The 17,108-nt window shown below is 55.6% G+C and overlaps 1 protein-coding gene across 8 annotated transcripts in view; it reads right to left on the reverse strand.

Moving 5' to 3' along the window:
- The window catches only part of SULF2 (sulfatase 2), a 130,965-nt gene that overhangs the window by 13,049 nt on the left and 100,808 nt on the right, over window positions 1-17,108 (reverse strand). For all 8 annotated transcript variants that reach the window (XM_010835063.1, XM_010835062.1, XM_010835064.1 and 5 more), the window contains exons 6-11: window positions 14,542-14,692; window positions 13,030-13,205; window positions 10,785-10,913; window positions 8,610-8,666; window positions 8,008-8,137; window positions 6,015-6,207 (exon numbers count right to left, since the gene is read on the reverse strand). In XM_010835063.1, coding sequence (XP_010833365.1) covers window positions 6,015-6,207; window positions 8,008-8,137; window positions 8,610-8,666; window positions 10,785-10,913; window positions 13,030-13,205; window positions 14,542-14,692 — 836 coding nt within the window. The remainder of the gene's footprint in view (window positions 1-6,014; window positions 6,208-8,007; window positions 8,138-8,609; window positions 8,667-10,784; window positions 10,914-13,029; window positions 13,206-14,541; window positions 14,693-17,108) is intronic.

The following is a 17,108-nucleotide window of genomic DNA, read 5'->3' on the forward strand; positions in this document are numbered from 1 at the left end:
TCCCATTTGGCCACAGTCCCCACCACTCCTTCCATTTTGGGTCCCACCCAGGCCTGCGTCAAGTCTAACCCCACTGCCCTGAACACGCATCTGTTCTGGGAGCCCGGCCTGGAGCCGGCCCTGACACAGGTTTCTGCTGGGCTCCGAATGACCACCAGGGGGCGGCCAAGAGTCGTGGACTGGCTGGAGGCCGCAAGGTGGGGCCCAGGAAGGGAGAGGGGAACCCTCTCCCACATGGCCCAGGATGTCTCGTGCCCCCTTCTCCCTTCTTAGGGCAGACCTCTGTACTTTTCCTCCTTGAATCAGAGTCACAGGGGCCAGAAGACCTGGGGGTCCAGGTCCGGAAGAGGCATTCCTTTGACAAAGCCCTGGCCTTTTCTGACCCCGGGCAGCTTTCTCCTTACCCTTTCCCCCACTGAGTTCAGTCTCTGTGAAGCCGCAGTGCCTGGGCCAGAAACGCACACACTTCTGAGCTGATGTCCCCGCAGGAGCAGGTCACAGCTGCCCAAGAGGGCCAGGAAGCAGACCCAGTGGGGTCTTTCTGCTCCTTTGTGTTGCTCTGGAGTGCTCCACCCCCAGCCATACTCCTGGGGGTCCCCAACTACGGCTGCCCAATCCCAGCCTCTGATTCTCTTTGGAAGCTACTCTCAACCATTTGCAGAGTCTGTGGCTGTCTTCTCGCCACAGTGACAGAACGGAGCATTTGAGACAAAGACTGTTTAGGTCCCAAAGCTTCAAACATTTACTCTCTGGCTCCTTAGAGAAAAAGGCGGCCAGCCCCGGTGTACACCTTTTCCAGGACTGCACCCACACCACTCGCTCTCCTTGTCACCCTAGGTGTCTTTGTTTCCAGGGTCCTGAAATATATGTGCCCTTCCTACCACATATATCAGGAAGGTGGGTGGGTTGTTGGGTCGCTAAGTCATGTCTGACTCTCTGTGACCCCATGGACTTAGCTCACCAGGTTCCTCTGTCCGTGGGATTTTCCAGGCAAGAATACTGGAGTGGGTTGCCATTTCCTTCTCCAGGGGATCTTCCCCACCCAGGGATCGAACCTGAGTCTCCTGCACTTGCAGGCAGATTCTTTAGAAAAACTAAGCCACCAGGGAAACCCCTGTATCAGGAAGTGGGGACTCATAGTCTGGGCTCTGATGGCTCGGGGGCAAATCCTAAGCCCAATCCTTGGGCAATTGAGTTAATTTCCCAGCAGCTGGACCTGCCTGCCAGGGCTCTTTGGAGTTTGATGTGAAACAGACCTGGTAAATATTTCAGCTCCTGGAAGCTGACATGCAGCAGCTCCTCTGCTGGTTAGGGACCCTGCAGCTGACATCCTCACCCAAGGTCACAACTGGGCCCTCCTAGCACCCCAGGCCTGGGAATCCTAGGGTGGTGTGGCCTGCTCTCCGGGGTGGGACCCACAGGATCTTGCTTCCTCTTGCCCTGGCTCAGAGTACTTCCGCTCTGCTGGTCACGCTTGGCTCTCATTTAAATGTCAACTCACCACCTACCCTACAGCCGCAGCCCCTCTCCACCTGGCCACACCCCTGTTTCATTTCCTCCATGCATTCTTTACCCAGGAAAGTGAGCTTCCCACTTTGTTAACTGGCTAATACCTGGCCCTCACCCTTGAGGTCTGATGGTGTCTCTCGCGTTCAACTGTAACCTCAGCAGCTGGCATGTGGCAGGGCTTGCAGATTTGTTGGGAGATGAGATGAACCAACACTGGCCACCTGGACCCATTATTCCCCAAGTCCTCATCTCCTCCTCTGGGTCCTGGGTCTCTCCTGCTTCTGTCCTGGGTTGGCTGCTCTGCCTCCTTCCTCACCCCAGTGCATGAGGGCGAGCCAGGGACTGAGCTGCTTGGGGTCAGGGCACCTCAACCTCAAAACTGGCAACACTCTGCGGCTGCATAACACTTGGCTGTGGGAGGTTGACCTGTACCTCACAGGATGTTAGGCAGCTTGCACATTTACCACTGGATGTCAGGAGCATCCCTCCCCACTGCCCATCCTACGTGACAGCCGGAAACTCCGGCACACAGCCAAGCGGTCCTGGCAGGTGAAACTGCTCCCTGTTGAGAACCCCTGCTCTAGGCCAGCTGCGCAGAAAGGAACGACAGAGAGCATCTTGCTGGCAGGCACGCGCAGGAAGAAGAATGTTGGGCCTGGTGATGGGGACGGAGTTTCCCAGGTGGCTGTAAGGAGCCGCCCTTGTCTTGCTCCCAGGATCCTCTGAGCACACACAAGACAGGGCTGTGATGTCACACCGTCCTCACAGGAGGGCCCGAGTCCAGCTGAGTCTCAGCTACTTAGATGCATATTGAGTGCCACACTCACTATGCCAGTGAATCTGGAAAACTCATCAGTGGCCACAGGATGGGAAAAGGCCAGTTTTCATTCCAATCCCAATGAAGGGCAATGCCAAAGAATTTTCAAACTATTGCACAGTTGCACTCATTTCACATGCTAGCAAGGTAATGCTCAAAATCCTTTAAGCTAGGCTTCAACAGTATATGAACCAAAAACTTCCAGATGTACAAGCTGGATTTCGAAAAGGCAGAGAGATCAGAAATCAACCTGCCAACATCCACTGCATCATAGACAAAGCAAGAGAATTCCAGAAAAACATCTACTTTGTTATGCTAAAACCTTTGACTGTGTGGATCACAACAAACTGTGGAAAATTCTTAAAGAGATAAGAATATCAGACCACCTGACCTGCCTCCTGAGAAATCTGTATGCAGGTCAAGAAGTAGCAGTTAGAACTGGACATGGAACAATGGACTGGTTCCAAATTGGGAAAGGAGTATGTCAAGGCTGTATATTGTCACCCTGCTTATTTAACTTCTGTGCAGAGTACATCATGCGAAATGCCAGACTGGATGAAGCACAAACTGGAATCAAGATTGTCAGGAGAAATATCAATAACCTCACATATGCAGATGACACCACTGTCATAGCAGCAAGTGAAGAGGAACTGAAGAGCCTCTTGATGAAAGTGAAAGAGGAGAGTGAAAAAGCTGGCTTAAAGCTCAACATTCAGAAAACTAAGATCATGGCATCCAGTCCCATCACTTCATGGGAAGTAGATGGGGAAACAGTGGAAACACTGGCTGACTTTATTTTCTTGGGCTCCAAAATCACTACGGATGGTGACTGTAGCCATGAAATTAAAAGACGCTGGCTCTTTGGAAGCAAAGTTATGACAAAGCTAGACAGCATATTAAAAGCAGAGACAATACTTTGCTGACAAAGGTCCGTCTAGTCTGTGGTTTTCCAGTGGTCATGTGTGGATGTGAGAGTTGGACCATAAAGAAGACAGGGTGCCACAGAGATTAATGCTTTTGGACTGTGATGCTTTCGAACCGAGAGTCCCTTGAACTGCAAGGAGATCAAGCCAGTCCATCCTAAAGGAAATCAACCCTGAATATTCACTGGAAGGACTGACGCTGAAGCTCCAATACTTTGGCCAGCTGATGTGAAGAGCTGATGCATTGGAAAAGACCCTGATGCTTGGAAAGATTGAGGGCAAGAAGCGAGGTGGGTGACAGAGATTGAGATGGTTGGATAGCATCACTGATACAATGGACATGAATTTGAGCAGACTCCAGGAGATAGTGAAGGACAGGGAAGCCTGGCGTGCTGCAGTCCGTGGGGTCACAAACAGAGACGACTGAGTGACTGAACAATACTGTGCAATACAATCTCTTTCCTCTAAGCGTTCATGGCGGGGGCCGGGGGGAGGCTTAACTAAATCACAAGTTCTTGTATTATTTAAAGATTAGCCAATGTGCCATGTGCTGAAGCAAGATGTTAACTGTGTAATTCAATCTGGAAACCAATCATTTTATTCAGCTGAAAAGAGATTAGCTTAGCAGTTACTAATCAGCTAGTGAGGAGTTATAACGGGGGACCATCAGTGGGGAAGTGCCGTTCGAGGCAGAAGCTGGGTCGTTATGGAGACAAACCAGCTCTCGTAACGAAGGTGTCCTCTGCAAAGACAGGAGACCTCTGAGCCTGCTGCCTGACAGACAGTCTCTAATTAGGCTACAGGGGAGTCTCACTCAGCCTGAAAAAGGATGAGGATCCTGACGCAGGCTACAACATGGATGAACCCTGATGCTGGGTGAAATAAGCCAGACAGGAAGGACAGATCCTATGTGATCCTGCTTCTGTGAAGTACCAAGAGTAAAACTCAGAGAAAGCAGTGGGGTGGCTGCCAAGAGCGGGAGGAAGGGTGGTGGGGTGTCAGTGTTTCTCGGGTGCCGAGCTTCAGTTCTGCCAGAGGAAGAGAGCTCGGGACGCACGGTGGTGATGGCCGCCCAACACCATCAGGGTCCTTAAAGCTACTAAACTCGATAGTCAGAAATGGTTACAGTGCTGAGCATCAGGTAGTGCTGATGGTACCACAGCGCAAGAAGAGAAACAACCAGAGTCTCTGATTAGGCTTTGGCTCCCCTTGGGTTAGGGGGTTAGAGCAATGGTGGCCTGGGCAACTGCCCAGCTCCAGAGGGGACATTCTAGCCAGGGGACCCGTCTCGCTGGGACCATGTCCTGGCACCTGCAGCCTGCCAAACATCCTCAAAGCCCAGGTGCATCCTCATTTGAACATTTGGCTGGGGGCATGCTCCCCAGGGGAGGTGACCCTCAGAATGGGGCCATGACCACCCGCTGGGAGGGTGCGGCCAGGTTGAGAGGACCTCCCTAGGCGCCTCCCCTGGTCGCTGGCTGCCTAACTTTCTGTTCTTTGGCCCCTGCTGTGGGGAGGTGTGAAGGCTAGGGCAGCTTTTCCACTTGGGATGGCGGGGCTCTCCCCTCTCCAAAGTACAGCTGACCTTGACCAAGGCTGGGGGTCATGTGCATGTAACTCATAGTTAACCCCCCCTCCCGCCGGTATCCATGGTTTCTCCACATCCGGATATTCAACCAAGCACGGGTGATGCAGAACTGTAATATTTACTACTGAGGACGATCTGCATGCAGGGGGACCGTCGTCGTTCAAGGTCAACTGTGCAGTGGATTCCTGTTACTCTAGGTGGTCTTGTTCCGTAGCATCACCTTGACGCTGAACTAGCAAGTCGGGAACCAGTGCTCCTGGGGCAAACATGGGGTGAGGTTCCTGCCAGCCTTGGGTCACAGCACACTTGTCAACTATCAGTACGGAACCTTATGCACACTGTGTCTCCATTTTGTCTGTGTAAAGACACCCGACTTCATGCGTGTGGTGATTCACCGACACTGAACTCAAGGTAGCAGCCGGAAGTTCATCTCACCCACATGTTCCCCTCCTTAAAGCACAGCCCAGCCAGCTGGGGCTTGGGGACCCGAAGCAAGATGTCAGTGCCTCCTTGGGGCCACTTTAGATGGTGAAGTCACTGCAGAAAGATATGCGATGCCAGGGACATGATGCTAAGCAGATGGTGGTGCTAGTGGTAAAGAACCCACTTGCTAATGCAGGAGACATAAGAGCTGTGGGTTCAGTCCATGGGTCAGGAAGATGCCCTGGAGGAGGGCATGGCAACCCACTCCAGTATCCTCGCCTGGAGAATCCCATAGACAGAGGAGCCTGGCGGGCTATACAGTCCATGGGGTCACAAAGGGTCGGACACGACTGCAGTGACCTAGCGCACCTGCATGCAGGTAGACGTGAGGCTGAAGGGCGTCGCCTTGGCTTGACCTCATCTGGAAGCCGGCACTGGGGGATTCAACATCTTTTAGCGCTTTGCAGGTGAACCTGTCCAGTGCCTGCCGTGCAGCTGGAGGAATGCTTTGGAAGCACAAATCTGATCCTGGATCCTCTGCTCAAAGCCCTCTAGGTCTTCTGGTCTCAGAGGGGCCGCACCACGTGGCCCAGAGCCAGACCCCTCTCCCCTCCCTTTCTCTTTATGCTCCTGCTCTTCTCAGCCCTCTACACCCTCATCTCCTTTACTCCCTGCCAGGGCACGTGGGTTTGTTTGAATGAACAAGCGGGGCTGCCCGGGTGTGTTCCCTCCCCGCCCCTGCCGTCCCACTTACTCTTCTTGAAGAGCTTCTTCCGGCGTCCGGCCAGGGTGAGCTGGCCGTCCCCGCTGTCGCAGACGCAGCCCTCGCTGCCCTGCACGTAGTACTTGGGCACCAGGTTGGAGAGGGCCCTGCCCCCGGGCCGCACGGGGCCCTTGCACTTGTGCAGCTTCAGCTTCCCCGAGGCGTCCTCCACGCACTGCCACTTCTGCAAGACACGTGCGGCCTCAGCCTCCCGGGCCTGCTCGCCCACCCCGCCGCTTCCCTGCTCCCAGCCACCCCAGATGCGTCCCTCTTGTGGCCCCAACTGGACACAGGCTGGTGCCTGGAATGAGCTGCTCTGTGGTGGATGAATTCCTGTCCACTGTCAGGGGAGCGGAGAAGTGGTACCCAGGGTGATGCGCTGTGGCTGAGCGGGAACCCAGCCACGGGGAAGCCCCGTAAGAGAAAAGCACTCAGGTTGGAGCGCATGGCCGGTACACAGGGAAGGGCCCTTCCAGAAGGTGTAGTGAGGTGGGGTGGGGTGGGGGGTGTGGTCAGCAGGGTGTGACTGCGTCTGCTGGAGGTGGGAGGTGGGTGTCTGGGCTGGGATCCTGGAAGCCCTAGAGCAGTAAGTGCAGGGCCCGTGGCAGAGGCCTCCCCAGCTGGCCTTGGCTCCTCCCACCCCACGTGCTCCTTTCCTTTGGGTTAAGTAGTGCGCTTGGATAATCGCTTTCAAAGACAGATCAGGCAGCCCTCTCACTGTCCGGGACTGCCAGATCCCCAGTCTGCAAGGAGAGGGTGGGATGGGCCAGCAGGAGGATTTGACTACAATCCCAGGGGGACAAAGGCCCCTCGTGGCCTCATTGATTCATTCCCTTGAAGCTCAGAACTGAAATCTGAGCCCCTCTGGGGTCTGCCCAGATGGTCAGCTCTGGGAGGCCAGAGCTTTCTGTCCAGGGCTTTCTTCCTGTGCCTGGCAACAGAGGCAGCCTTGAATGCTGCTCCAGCATGACCCAAAGGGCTCCAGGGGCACGGGCGGGTTCCTGATGCCCTCCATGGCAGGGGGAGGGGCTGGGAGGGGGTCGTGAACAAATGCTGGATGGGGCAGGGGGAGCCCAGCTGTGAGAACAGGTTGGTGCCAGTTCTGAGTCCAGCGATAAGACAGAGCTGCCTGGATGCAGCCTGTGACATGCACCCACCTGGTGCCCTGGCCTTGGCAACCCACGGGTTTATTAAGGAGAAATGGAATGTGGAGGCCCTGGGTTTACTTCCTGTTACTGGTGAGATGGGCTTGCGTCTCCAGGCCTGAGCCAGCATGGGTGAGCTCAAAGTCCCAGCTCGCAGACCGAGGCAGGGAGGCACCTTCTGTTGGCGCCTGGGCCTTTCCAGGGCGCCCTCACCTGCTCCCCCTGCTCATCCGCCCACCTCTCTCCCCCAAGCCGTGCCTCGGGCTGGCATCTCTCTCTACAAGGCTCCGTCCTCACTCCCCGTCCTCTCCAGAGCCCACCTTGGCCTCCCAGGCCTCAGAAAATCAAGTTCAGACTCTCCCAAACCACCGTCACAGGTGCTGTTATCTCCAGATACTGTCTGGATTATATTTTCCTTAACATTTCTCTTGAAATCAGCTCACATTTTTACAACTAAACTTGTTTATGTCAGAAGGTAATTTCCTGTTGTTCCTATATAAGCGGAAAGCCAGCCACAAAGGTGATCTGGGAGAGTGAATACAATGGAAATAGTCATTTAACTTAATAAATACTGTGCAGAGGCCGCTGCATCTTTGTTAAAGAGGGATCAGGCAAGAGTCTCGGAGCAGCTAAAGATGCATGTGCACCCACGGGGGAACTTTCCTCTGACTGGAGCAGGATTTTCCGAGCGTTGCCTGGCATCACCCTGGGTGTCACACTTCATCAGGGACACTGGCCTGCTGCTCTGAGAAGCAGGTCTGGGCCGCGGTGTGGGGGAGCCCCTGAGAGAGAAGGAGGGACCCCGTCCCCGGCCCCAGGGCTGCGCCGAGCATCCTCACCTGCCCCAGCTGCTCACACGCCGTCTGGTACTCGGCGCGCTGACACAGGTCTTTGACGCGCTGGTACTTGGGCAGGAAGTTCTCCTCCTGGGCATCCACCTTGTCGCTGTCCCTCTTGTGCAGCAGTTTGCTGTGGGGCAGAGAGCGGAAGCGGGGCTGGTCGCCCAGCTCTGGGGGGCACGTGGCCCCCCGCAGCCCTGGTGCAGCGTCACCAGGGAGTACATGCGTCCAGCCGGGCCGCGTCTTCCAACGGTCAGAGACTTAGGAAGTGGGGACGCCTCCACGTGAGTTGGCAAATAAACGAAAAAGCATGTACGACATTGTCCAGGCAGGACAAAGCGTGTCTGAAGGGTACAGGGGGCGTCCAGACGTAAGTTCCGTATCAACCACAGGGACAGCGAACGGCTTCCTATGTCCAGGGGGCTGAGGACACAGACTCCCAGCCCCTGGTGGAAGGCGGCGGAACAGCATCAGTCTCCCTCCTGCCCTTGACACTTGAAGTATCGCGGGCACAGGTGGGGCTGCCGGGCGCTTCCTGGGAGGCACGGGTGGGGGTTGCCCGGTGTCGCCCTGGGGCGGCTCCTCCAGACCCCAGCACTCACCCTCTCTCCACCAGGAAGGAGTCCCGCCAGACCCTCAGCTTCTTTTTCAAGTGAAACCTGGGGGGAGAAAGCACATGTCCATCTTCTCATCAATGCAGGGGGCTCCCACGTCCCTCTATCCTTCCAGAAGCAGGGATGGCGCTCAGAGCCAGCCTTGATTCACAAGCATCGCAGACCCCGGGGGCAGCCAGGGCAAGTGGGGGACACACACACGCACACACACACCCACATGGACACACACCCACATGGACACACACCCATGGACCCACACATGGACACACACACACACACACCTCCCCGCCCACAGCAGAGCTGCACTTCCCTAGAGCCTTGAGTCTGAACGCGGGGCAGAACGACCCAGGTCAGTCGCTCCGAGTCACGCGTAGTCATGTGTGTGCCCCTCTGTGCCTCCCAGGAAGCCCAGCAGCTCCCCGGGCGCTGGAAGAGATCGCTCCCCTTTTACTTCAGCACCAGATGAAACGCTTCTCCTGACTTCAGGTTAATTACATTGTGTTTGGGGGGATGTTTTTCCCTTTCATCTTCTGTCGTTGGATTTAAGTGTGCATTTTGTGGAGTTTCGAGCTATCATTTCCACTTCCCAGACAGGGCCTCAGGCTAAGAGAACTCTTCCATTCTGCACCCAACTCCCCAGAGTCCTGGCTCCCAACACAGCGCCCCCGCCCTCCCCAAACACACCCATTTTGTACCCTTACAGCTCATAAAACCTCCTAGTCAGAGGGAGGAGGCTCAGCAGAGGTGGTTCCTTCTACAGGACGCTCAGTCTTGGACAGACAGTGCCCACCCAGCCCGGCCCCTCTGAGCTGCAGGAGGTACCAGCTGGAGGCTGCGTCCATCAGTGCTGTGGGGCCGTTATCTCGGTGGGCAGTTACACCGATGGCCACTAGATGCCGCTGCTGCCACGCCAGTGACTGCGTCCTCCGCCTTCCTGTCCTACCAGCCTCAGCTCACCTTCCCACCTAGTTTTTGCTCACTATCACCGTATAGTGGGAGAAGGAAAGGGCAACCCATTCCAGGATTCTTGCCTGGAGAATCCCATGGACAGAGGAGCCTGGCGGGCTACAGTCCATGGGAGTGCAAAGAGTCGGACACGACTGAGCGACTAAAACAATACCATATAGATAGCTATGGTTTTTCCCGTGGTCACGTATGGATACGAGAGTTGCACCATAAAGAAAGCTGAGCGCCAAAGAATTGATGCTTTTGAACTGTGGTGTTGGAGAATACTCTTGAGAGTCCCTTGGACTGCAAGGAGATCCAACCAGTCCATCCCAAAGGAAATCAGTCCTGAATATTCATTGGAAGGACTGATGCTGAAGCTGAAGTTCCAATACTTTGGCCACCTGATGCGAAGAACTGACTCATTGGAAAAGACCCTGATGCTGGGAAGGATTGAAGGTGGGAGGAGAAGGGGACGACAGAGGATGAGGTGGTTGGATGGCCTCACTGACTCAATGGACATGAGTCTGAGCAAGCTCTGGGAGTTGGTGATGGGCAGGGAGGCCTGGCGTGCTGCAGTCCATGGGGTCGCAAAGAGTTGAACACGACTGAACAACACTGTTCTTTTGTTTGCCTCCAGGACACCCAGGAATATGTTCCCAATACTATCCAGCATAAGAGCCACAAATCATGGTGATTAAGAGTGTAGCCTCTAGCCTAGAGTCTGGATGCCTGGAGTGGGATCCAGACTTGCCAAGAGAACTCTGACAAGTCACTTGACTGCTCTGGGATTCAATTTCCAAGCTGGGATCATCATAATGCCTACCTCACTGGGTTACTGTGAAGATTAAAATGATAAAATCTGCTTCAAAGCACTCAGAACAAGGCTGGCATACAGTAAGTGCTTAATTAATGTCAGCTCCGATAGCTGTTATTTTTTTTTAAAGTTTCACCCAATTTGAGCTGTGGCGGGTCCTCAGCGGGTCACTGTGGCCATATTCTAGCTGGAAAGGTGGACTCTCAGAGAGGGAGCTTCCTTTCCTGCCCCCACCCCCCGCCTGCCCCCACGCCATGGCAGGTAAGTGGTCAGGATGAGGGGCCCTAGAACCCCAGCTCCTGAGTCTGGAGGAACCCCTGCCCCCCAGACCCACACAGCTAGGCCAGGAGCTCAGACAGTTTGGGGTGCTTGGCACCCCAGCACCCGCCCTGTCCCCTCACCGATTCGCCGGCCGCTCTGTGTCCAGAAGCTTGAGGATGGATTTCCCGTCCATATCCGAGGGGATGTCCAGCCCAGCAATGTCCAGGATGGTGGGGGCCAGGTCGATGTTGAGGACGATGTGGGGATTCCTGAGGGAGGCGGGGCGAGAAGGACTCGGTCACCAGGGCAGTGGTGACCCAGCCTCCCCTGGGGCGGGCAGGCTGGAAAGCTGCCATCCATCATGTCACTGTCCTGCACCCTGGCCCTCAAAGCTCCTCTCTGCACGTTCGGTTCAGCTGAAGCCCAGCGCTCACCTTCCCACCCTCTGCACAACCACGGGGGGCTGCGGTTCACAGGCCCACACCTGGCTTCTGCTTGGCTCTTTCTTCTGCCAGGAAGGCCCTGCCTGCCCCAACTGAATGGAGAACGCTTTCTTTTGAGATGCACTCCAAACTCTGGACCTTCCCCTGGACTCTTCTCTGAGCCTCTGATGTGAACACTGGTCCCCTCGCTGCGCCTGGAAGGCTGAGCACAGCCCGGCCTCTGGGCCTTCGCCCTGGTGTCTCCTCTGCCTGGAACGTTCTTCCTCCATGGCCCCAGCGAGCACTCTCACCACCTCTGGTTCTTCGCTCGACGATTACCAGAGAGGCCAATGACAGACTAAGTGGCCCCGAGATCCCCAGGCTCTAGGGTTCACAGCCTTGTGTGACTCCCTCCCCTTGAGGGTGGGCCACACCGACAGAACAGGCAAAGGGGGTGGGATGTCAGACCAGGGGGATGTCATGTGACCCACGCCTGTCCTAGCCATCCCTCCCTCACTTCCTTTTCTCCCCTGGTTGGCTCTGAAGACCTCCTTGCCACAAGTTCACCCCAGAAAGGATGCCTGGTAAACACTCTGGGAGGCCGCTGTGTGGGCTCAAGTCCTCCGTCTGCACCTGAACAACCCCTGAGCGTGGAGAGATGGGTCCTCCCCAGCTGAGCCTCTCTGGGTTTTGCGTCCTAAGAAGCAGATCACAGACTCTGAGGCTGACCATTGTAATGACAGTTGCTGGGTTACAGTTCAGTCCATCTTCTCTTTCTGAAAGCAAGTAATCCTAATGACTTTAATGGTCATAGATTCTTCTCAAATAAGGAAAAACATTCACAAGTGTCAGAAACCTGGTTTTGAGACAAATTCCAGCTCCTCTCTTCTGTGCTATGTAATCTCAGGCAATTTAACCCGAGCCTCTGTTTGCTCGTGTTTAAAACATGGATAACACTCACATCTATCTTAGAGGCTTGTTATCACGCTTAACTCAGTTACCTGGATAGAAGGTGCTTAGACCAAAGCCTGAAGAATCACACTGTATCAACATAGCTATTATTATAATAGCTATGATTATAGGTGGGGACCCTGAGATCCAGACAGGGAGGGACCCAGTGAGGTCGGCAGAGGACGAGAGATGAGGCTGGACTACAGCTCACACTGCCTGCCTCCTGGAAGCTCCACCAAACCTCCCAGGCGGGGCAGGAACATCTCGGTCCCAGGACGTTGCCCTTTCAGGAGGAATCCTGTAGCCGAGTCAGTGTCTCCGTGCGTTCAGGGCTCGGACGGAAGTCAGACCCGATGAGCGCCAGAGCAGTGACAACGCGCATTTCAGAAGACCCTTCGAGTTGGTCTCCATAACATCCCGGCTGACCCGAGGAAGCTGCAGCTATGATTACTGGCCGTTCTACCCCTCCCTGCCCCAGACACGACGTTTTTGCTCCCAGGACGTGTCATTTCAAAGGTTAACCCACAGGCACGGCTGGCGGAGGGGCCACGTGGCCCTCTGGGAAGGATGGGGGGAGGCTGGTTCCCTTAGCGCTGCCACTGAGCTGGCCCCGCTGACCTCAGCCCGGGGCCCCTCCCCGACAACTGCCAGGCCCACCACCAGTCAGGACAGACAGAAGTCGAGGTGGCATCTCCACGCGCTGGCAGGGACACAGAGTCCGGCTCCCTGATTCTCTGGCACAGCGCCCACTATGAACAGTCTGTTTTCTCAGGTGCTAACAGCCCTGGCCTCCCCTTCCTCAACAGAGGGGACGGTGATGATCAGAACCCACCCTGGGTGACATCACTGCCCCTTCGCTCGGCACCCAGGCCCACCTGCCCACATCCTGTGCTCCCAGGGGAGTGGCCAGGGGCTGCCCACTGAGGTGCCTGCTGCTTGCCCTTGTGGGTGCCAACGAGCCTGGAGGCCTCCCTGGAATTGCGGGGTGCTGGGGGTGGGGTGATGCACTTACAGGGAGCCGGCCTCCACGTTGGGGCCCCTCACGTAGAATGGGACCCTGATGTCGAACTCGTAGGGCATGGACTTCCCTTTCACCAGTCCGAACTGGCCGATGTGGTAGCCGTGGTCGGCCGTGTACACAATGTAGGTGTTGTCCAGCTCGCCCGTCTCCACCAGCATGTTGTAAATCTGAAACGCAGGCAAGGCGGTGAGGATGTGGGGAGGGCCAGCGGGCAGTGGGCACCTGGCCTGCTCTGCCCTAAAGGGGAGATGTGCTGGGGTCTCAGGCCCTGTCCCTCCCCTGCTTCAGGTCTTCGCTCAACTGTCACCTCTTGGTGGGGTCCCTGGGACTGACCCAGCTGTCACTAGGGCCTCCTCACCTCCCGCCCCCCTTTGCTTGCCTTCTCAGCACTTATTTGTGGACTGTGTCTCCCTGCATTGGCATGCAGGTCCCATCTGGGTGGGACTTCTGTCATTTTGTTTCCTGCTGGGTCCTGTGTGTACTGGAGCTCAACAGACGCTGTGGGATGGATGGATGGATGGATGGATGGATGGATGAATGGCCCAAGGCAGGAGTCTGTGACCCACAACAGAACTTTCTGCGATGCAGGCAATGTTAACACCTGTGGCATGAGCCACGTGCAGCCACATGTTCAGCACTTCCAATGTGGCCAGTGCAACTGAGGAACAAAACTTTAAATTTTATTGGGAAGTGACAATGTTAGTTGCCCAGTGGTGCCTGATTCTTTGTGGCCCCATGGACTGTAACTCATGGTAGGCTCTTCTGCCCATGGAATTCTGCAGGCAAGAATATTGGAGTGGGTAGCCCTTCCCTTCTCCAGGGAATCTTCCTGACCCACAGATAGAACCCAGCTCTCCTGCATTGCTGGCAGGTTCCTTACTGTCTGAGCCACCAGGGAAGCCCTTACTGAACTTAAGTAGACATGGATAAATTTAAAAATACATACCCAGGCAATGGAATATTTTTCAGCAACAATAAAAAAATTAAGTACCTTCAAGTGAACCTTGAAATCATCGCACAAAGTGGAAGAAGCCAGATACAAAAAAGCCACGTATTGTAGGGTTCCTTTTACACCAAGTGTCCAGAAAAGAATTCACAGAGACACAAAGTAGGTGAGGGACTGCCTAAGGTGGAGGGGTGGGGGGTGGTTTGGGGTGATGCTCAAGGGCTGCAGGGTTTCCTTCTGGGGGTTGATGAAACTGTTCTAAGGCCAACTGTGGATCGTACAACTCTGAATAAGTGAAAACCCACTGAAACGTGTGCTTGAGTCGGGTGAGCTGTGCGGTACGTGCATGTGCGGCATTCTCCGGAAAGCTGGAGAAAAGTGTATGTAGCCACACGTGGTTGCTGGAGTGGACCAACCAGAGCTGGAACAGTTCCCAAGTACTGGGGTTCCCTCTGGATCACTCAGCCGTTTCGGGGTGCCTCTCCCTTCTGCCCGGTTCCATTCCTCTCCCGCTGACGATGCTGGGGGCGGGGCGGGGCGGGAGGAGGGCAGCCTACCGTCTCCATGGAGTCGTCCACCGACAGGAGGGTCTGCAGGCGCTTCCGCTGCAGCATGTTGGTGAACTGCATGTGGATGGGCTTCATGGGCCCCGTGTAACGCATGATCCAGTGCTTGTCGGGGTTGGGCGCGTAGTTGTAGCTTGGGGTGCTGGTGGGCAGACACGCATAGAGGTCAGACCAGGCCGCGGGTGGGGGGTGCCCCCCAACCTCCCCACCCCAATATGTGCTGGGGCTGCAGCCCAGGCTGAAACCTCGCCCCTCTGGACACCAGCATGTTGGGGGGCTCTGCCCCAGGTTAGGTCAGCGTCTCTGTGTGGGGCATGCATGTGGGAAGACTGGGGGGCCACAGCGCCAGGTGCCCTGGAGGCCCCCAGGGGGACCGTCCTCCCATCGCACCCCTGTCAGCACGCCGAGCGCATCAAGGCCGAAGTCTCTGTCTGTGCTGGGCTGTCTCCTCCCTGGAATTTGCCCACCTCCCTTTGTACAGGAGGAGAGAGGTTCAAGTTGAGAACCACCCACGGGCACAGCACCCAATTCTAATTTAACAGCACTGCATTCATTTTTCAGCTGCACTGGGTAGATGGCGAGTGCCAGTTATCAATGCTAATTAAGGTGTGTCACATGGAATTTCCTTTTGAAATAGATTTTGGTTTTTGTTTTTTTTTAAAAAGGAAATTGGTTAAAAAATTCGGTTAATAATAGTCAGAAAACTGTGAGAATGGCCTGAATGTGTACGTTTGGGACAGGCTGTATTCTATGACTTGTCACAATTATTCTTCCTGTGTGGTTAATCTCCCATTTTAAAAAAGAGGAAACGGGGGTCAGAGGAGTTCCGGGACCTGCCCACGGTCTCACTGAGTGACTGGTGGAGCCACTGGGCTCTGAGACTTCTACTGTGGGGTCAGCTGTGATGCTCAATGATGAACGAATAAATACAGGATAATCTGACCTCGGATGAGCGCTGGCTGTGTGCTGGGTGCACGCAGAGGGCTCCATTTATATCATCTCATTTAATATTCAGAACCGCCCTAGGTGCTGGGGCTACTTTTATTCACCCTGAGTGAGAAACGGAGACTCGTGGCCCAGTGAGGGGACGACCTTGCCAAAGGCAGAGCTGGGGGCTGAGCTCACGAGTGGGAAACCCCACAAGGCATGGGTGCCCCTCACAAGGGGTCTGATGATACTGGAAGGCCAGGGGCCGCTCAGATCTTACCCCCCTTCCCTTCCCCAGGCAAAACTGCAAACACAGGCTAAGCTTCCTCTCCTTGAAGACAAAAACTTTTCAAGAGGACTATTAAGGGGGGAGGGCTGAGGGGGTTGGGGAGGGGATAAGGGTCCCAAATGTCCTCCCTTCCTCGGGACCTCAGCCCCCTCAACTTCAGAGAACTTTCTGGGGTGGAAGGAAAGACCCTGCAGCTCACGGAGCCCACAGTTATGGAGATGGTCGCTATGTAGACGGAGTGAGTCTCAAGACTCCTTCTGGACTTTGCGGTTCTGGCCGGTCTCCTGCCGCTAAAACTGCCCCGGCTCCTTCGAACCTGAGGAACGAGGAACGAGGCTTTCCCCGCCGGCCGGCTTAGGGCCTGACCAACGTGCAGAACATTCCCAGGGGTGCGCCCACCTCCCACACCAAGGGGGGCTGCGGGCTGCAGGAGCAGCAGAGAGAGACACCCTCAGGGCTGGTTGGTGGTTTGGGGAAATTGTTCCCATGGCCCCAGGGGCCCAGATTGGATGCAATTCTGAGCAATTACCCCTGAATCTCTTAGATTCTAAGGGGCTGGTGTCTGCCCTGGAGAACAGTGAGGGGTGAGTCTGTCAAGAGTCTGCTATCTGAAGCCCCTTCTCTGGAGATGGCTTTTGGAGCAGGATCTGGGGGCCTGCTTGGGGCCAGGCTCTCCCTGCTCCCCTGGGACGGGGTCACATTTTCACAGGAACCCAGCCGTCTGCTGAACAAAGAGGCGAAGCCCTCACCTCTGAAAGAATCCGAGGAATGTCTGCTTGTCCAGCCTGAAGGACAACATCCCCTCTTCTGCCGCCCCTTCCGGCCCCTCGCTCTGTGTCTGGAGGCCTGGCCCCACCCCCACCCCAACATGCAAGCCTGAGCCTGGCTCCCTTGGGTGATGGAAGGAGAGGCCCGTGACCCAGTCAGATGCCACACTCCTAGGAAGCTCTGGCTGCGCGCGCACGTGTGTGTGTGGTGTGTGTGTGTGTGGTGTGTGTGGGGGGTGTGTGTGTGGTGTGTGTGGTGTGTGTGTGGTGTGTGTGTGTGTGAATGGTGTGTGTGTGTATGTGTGTGTGGTGTGTGTGTGTGGCGTGTGTGTGTGGTGTGTGTGTGGTGTGTGTGGTGTGTGTGTGGGTGTGTGTGTGTGTGTGGTGTGTGTGTGTGTGGGTGTGTGTGTGTGGTGTGTATGTGGTGTGTGTGGGTGTGTGTGTGTGTGTGGTGTGTGTGGGGGGTGTGTGTGTGGTGTGTGTGGTGTGTGTGTGTGTGGTGTGTGTGTGGTGTGTGTGTGGTGTGTGTGTGGTGTGTGTGTGTATGTGTGTGTGGTGTGTGTGTGTGGTGTGTG

Source organism: Bison bison, unplaced genomic scaffold (genome assembly GCF_000754665.1).
Source record: "Bison bison bison isolate TAMUID 2011002044 unplaced genomic scaffold, Bison_UMD1.0 scf7180017864038, whole genome shotgun sequence".
NCBI classification, from domain to species: domain Eukaryota; kingdom Metazoa; phylum Chordata; class Mammalia; order Artiodactyla; family Bovidae; genus Bison; species Bison bison.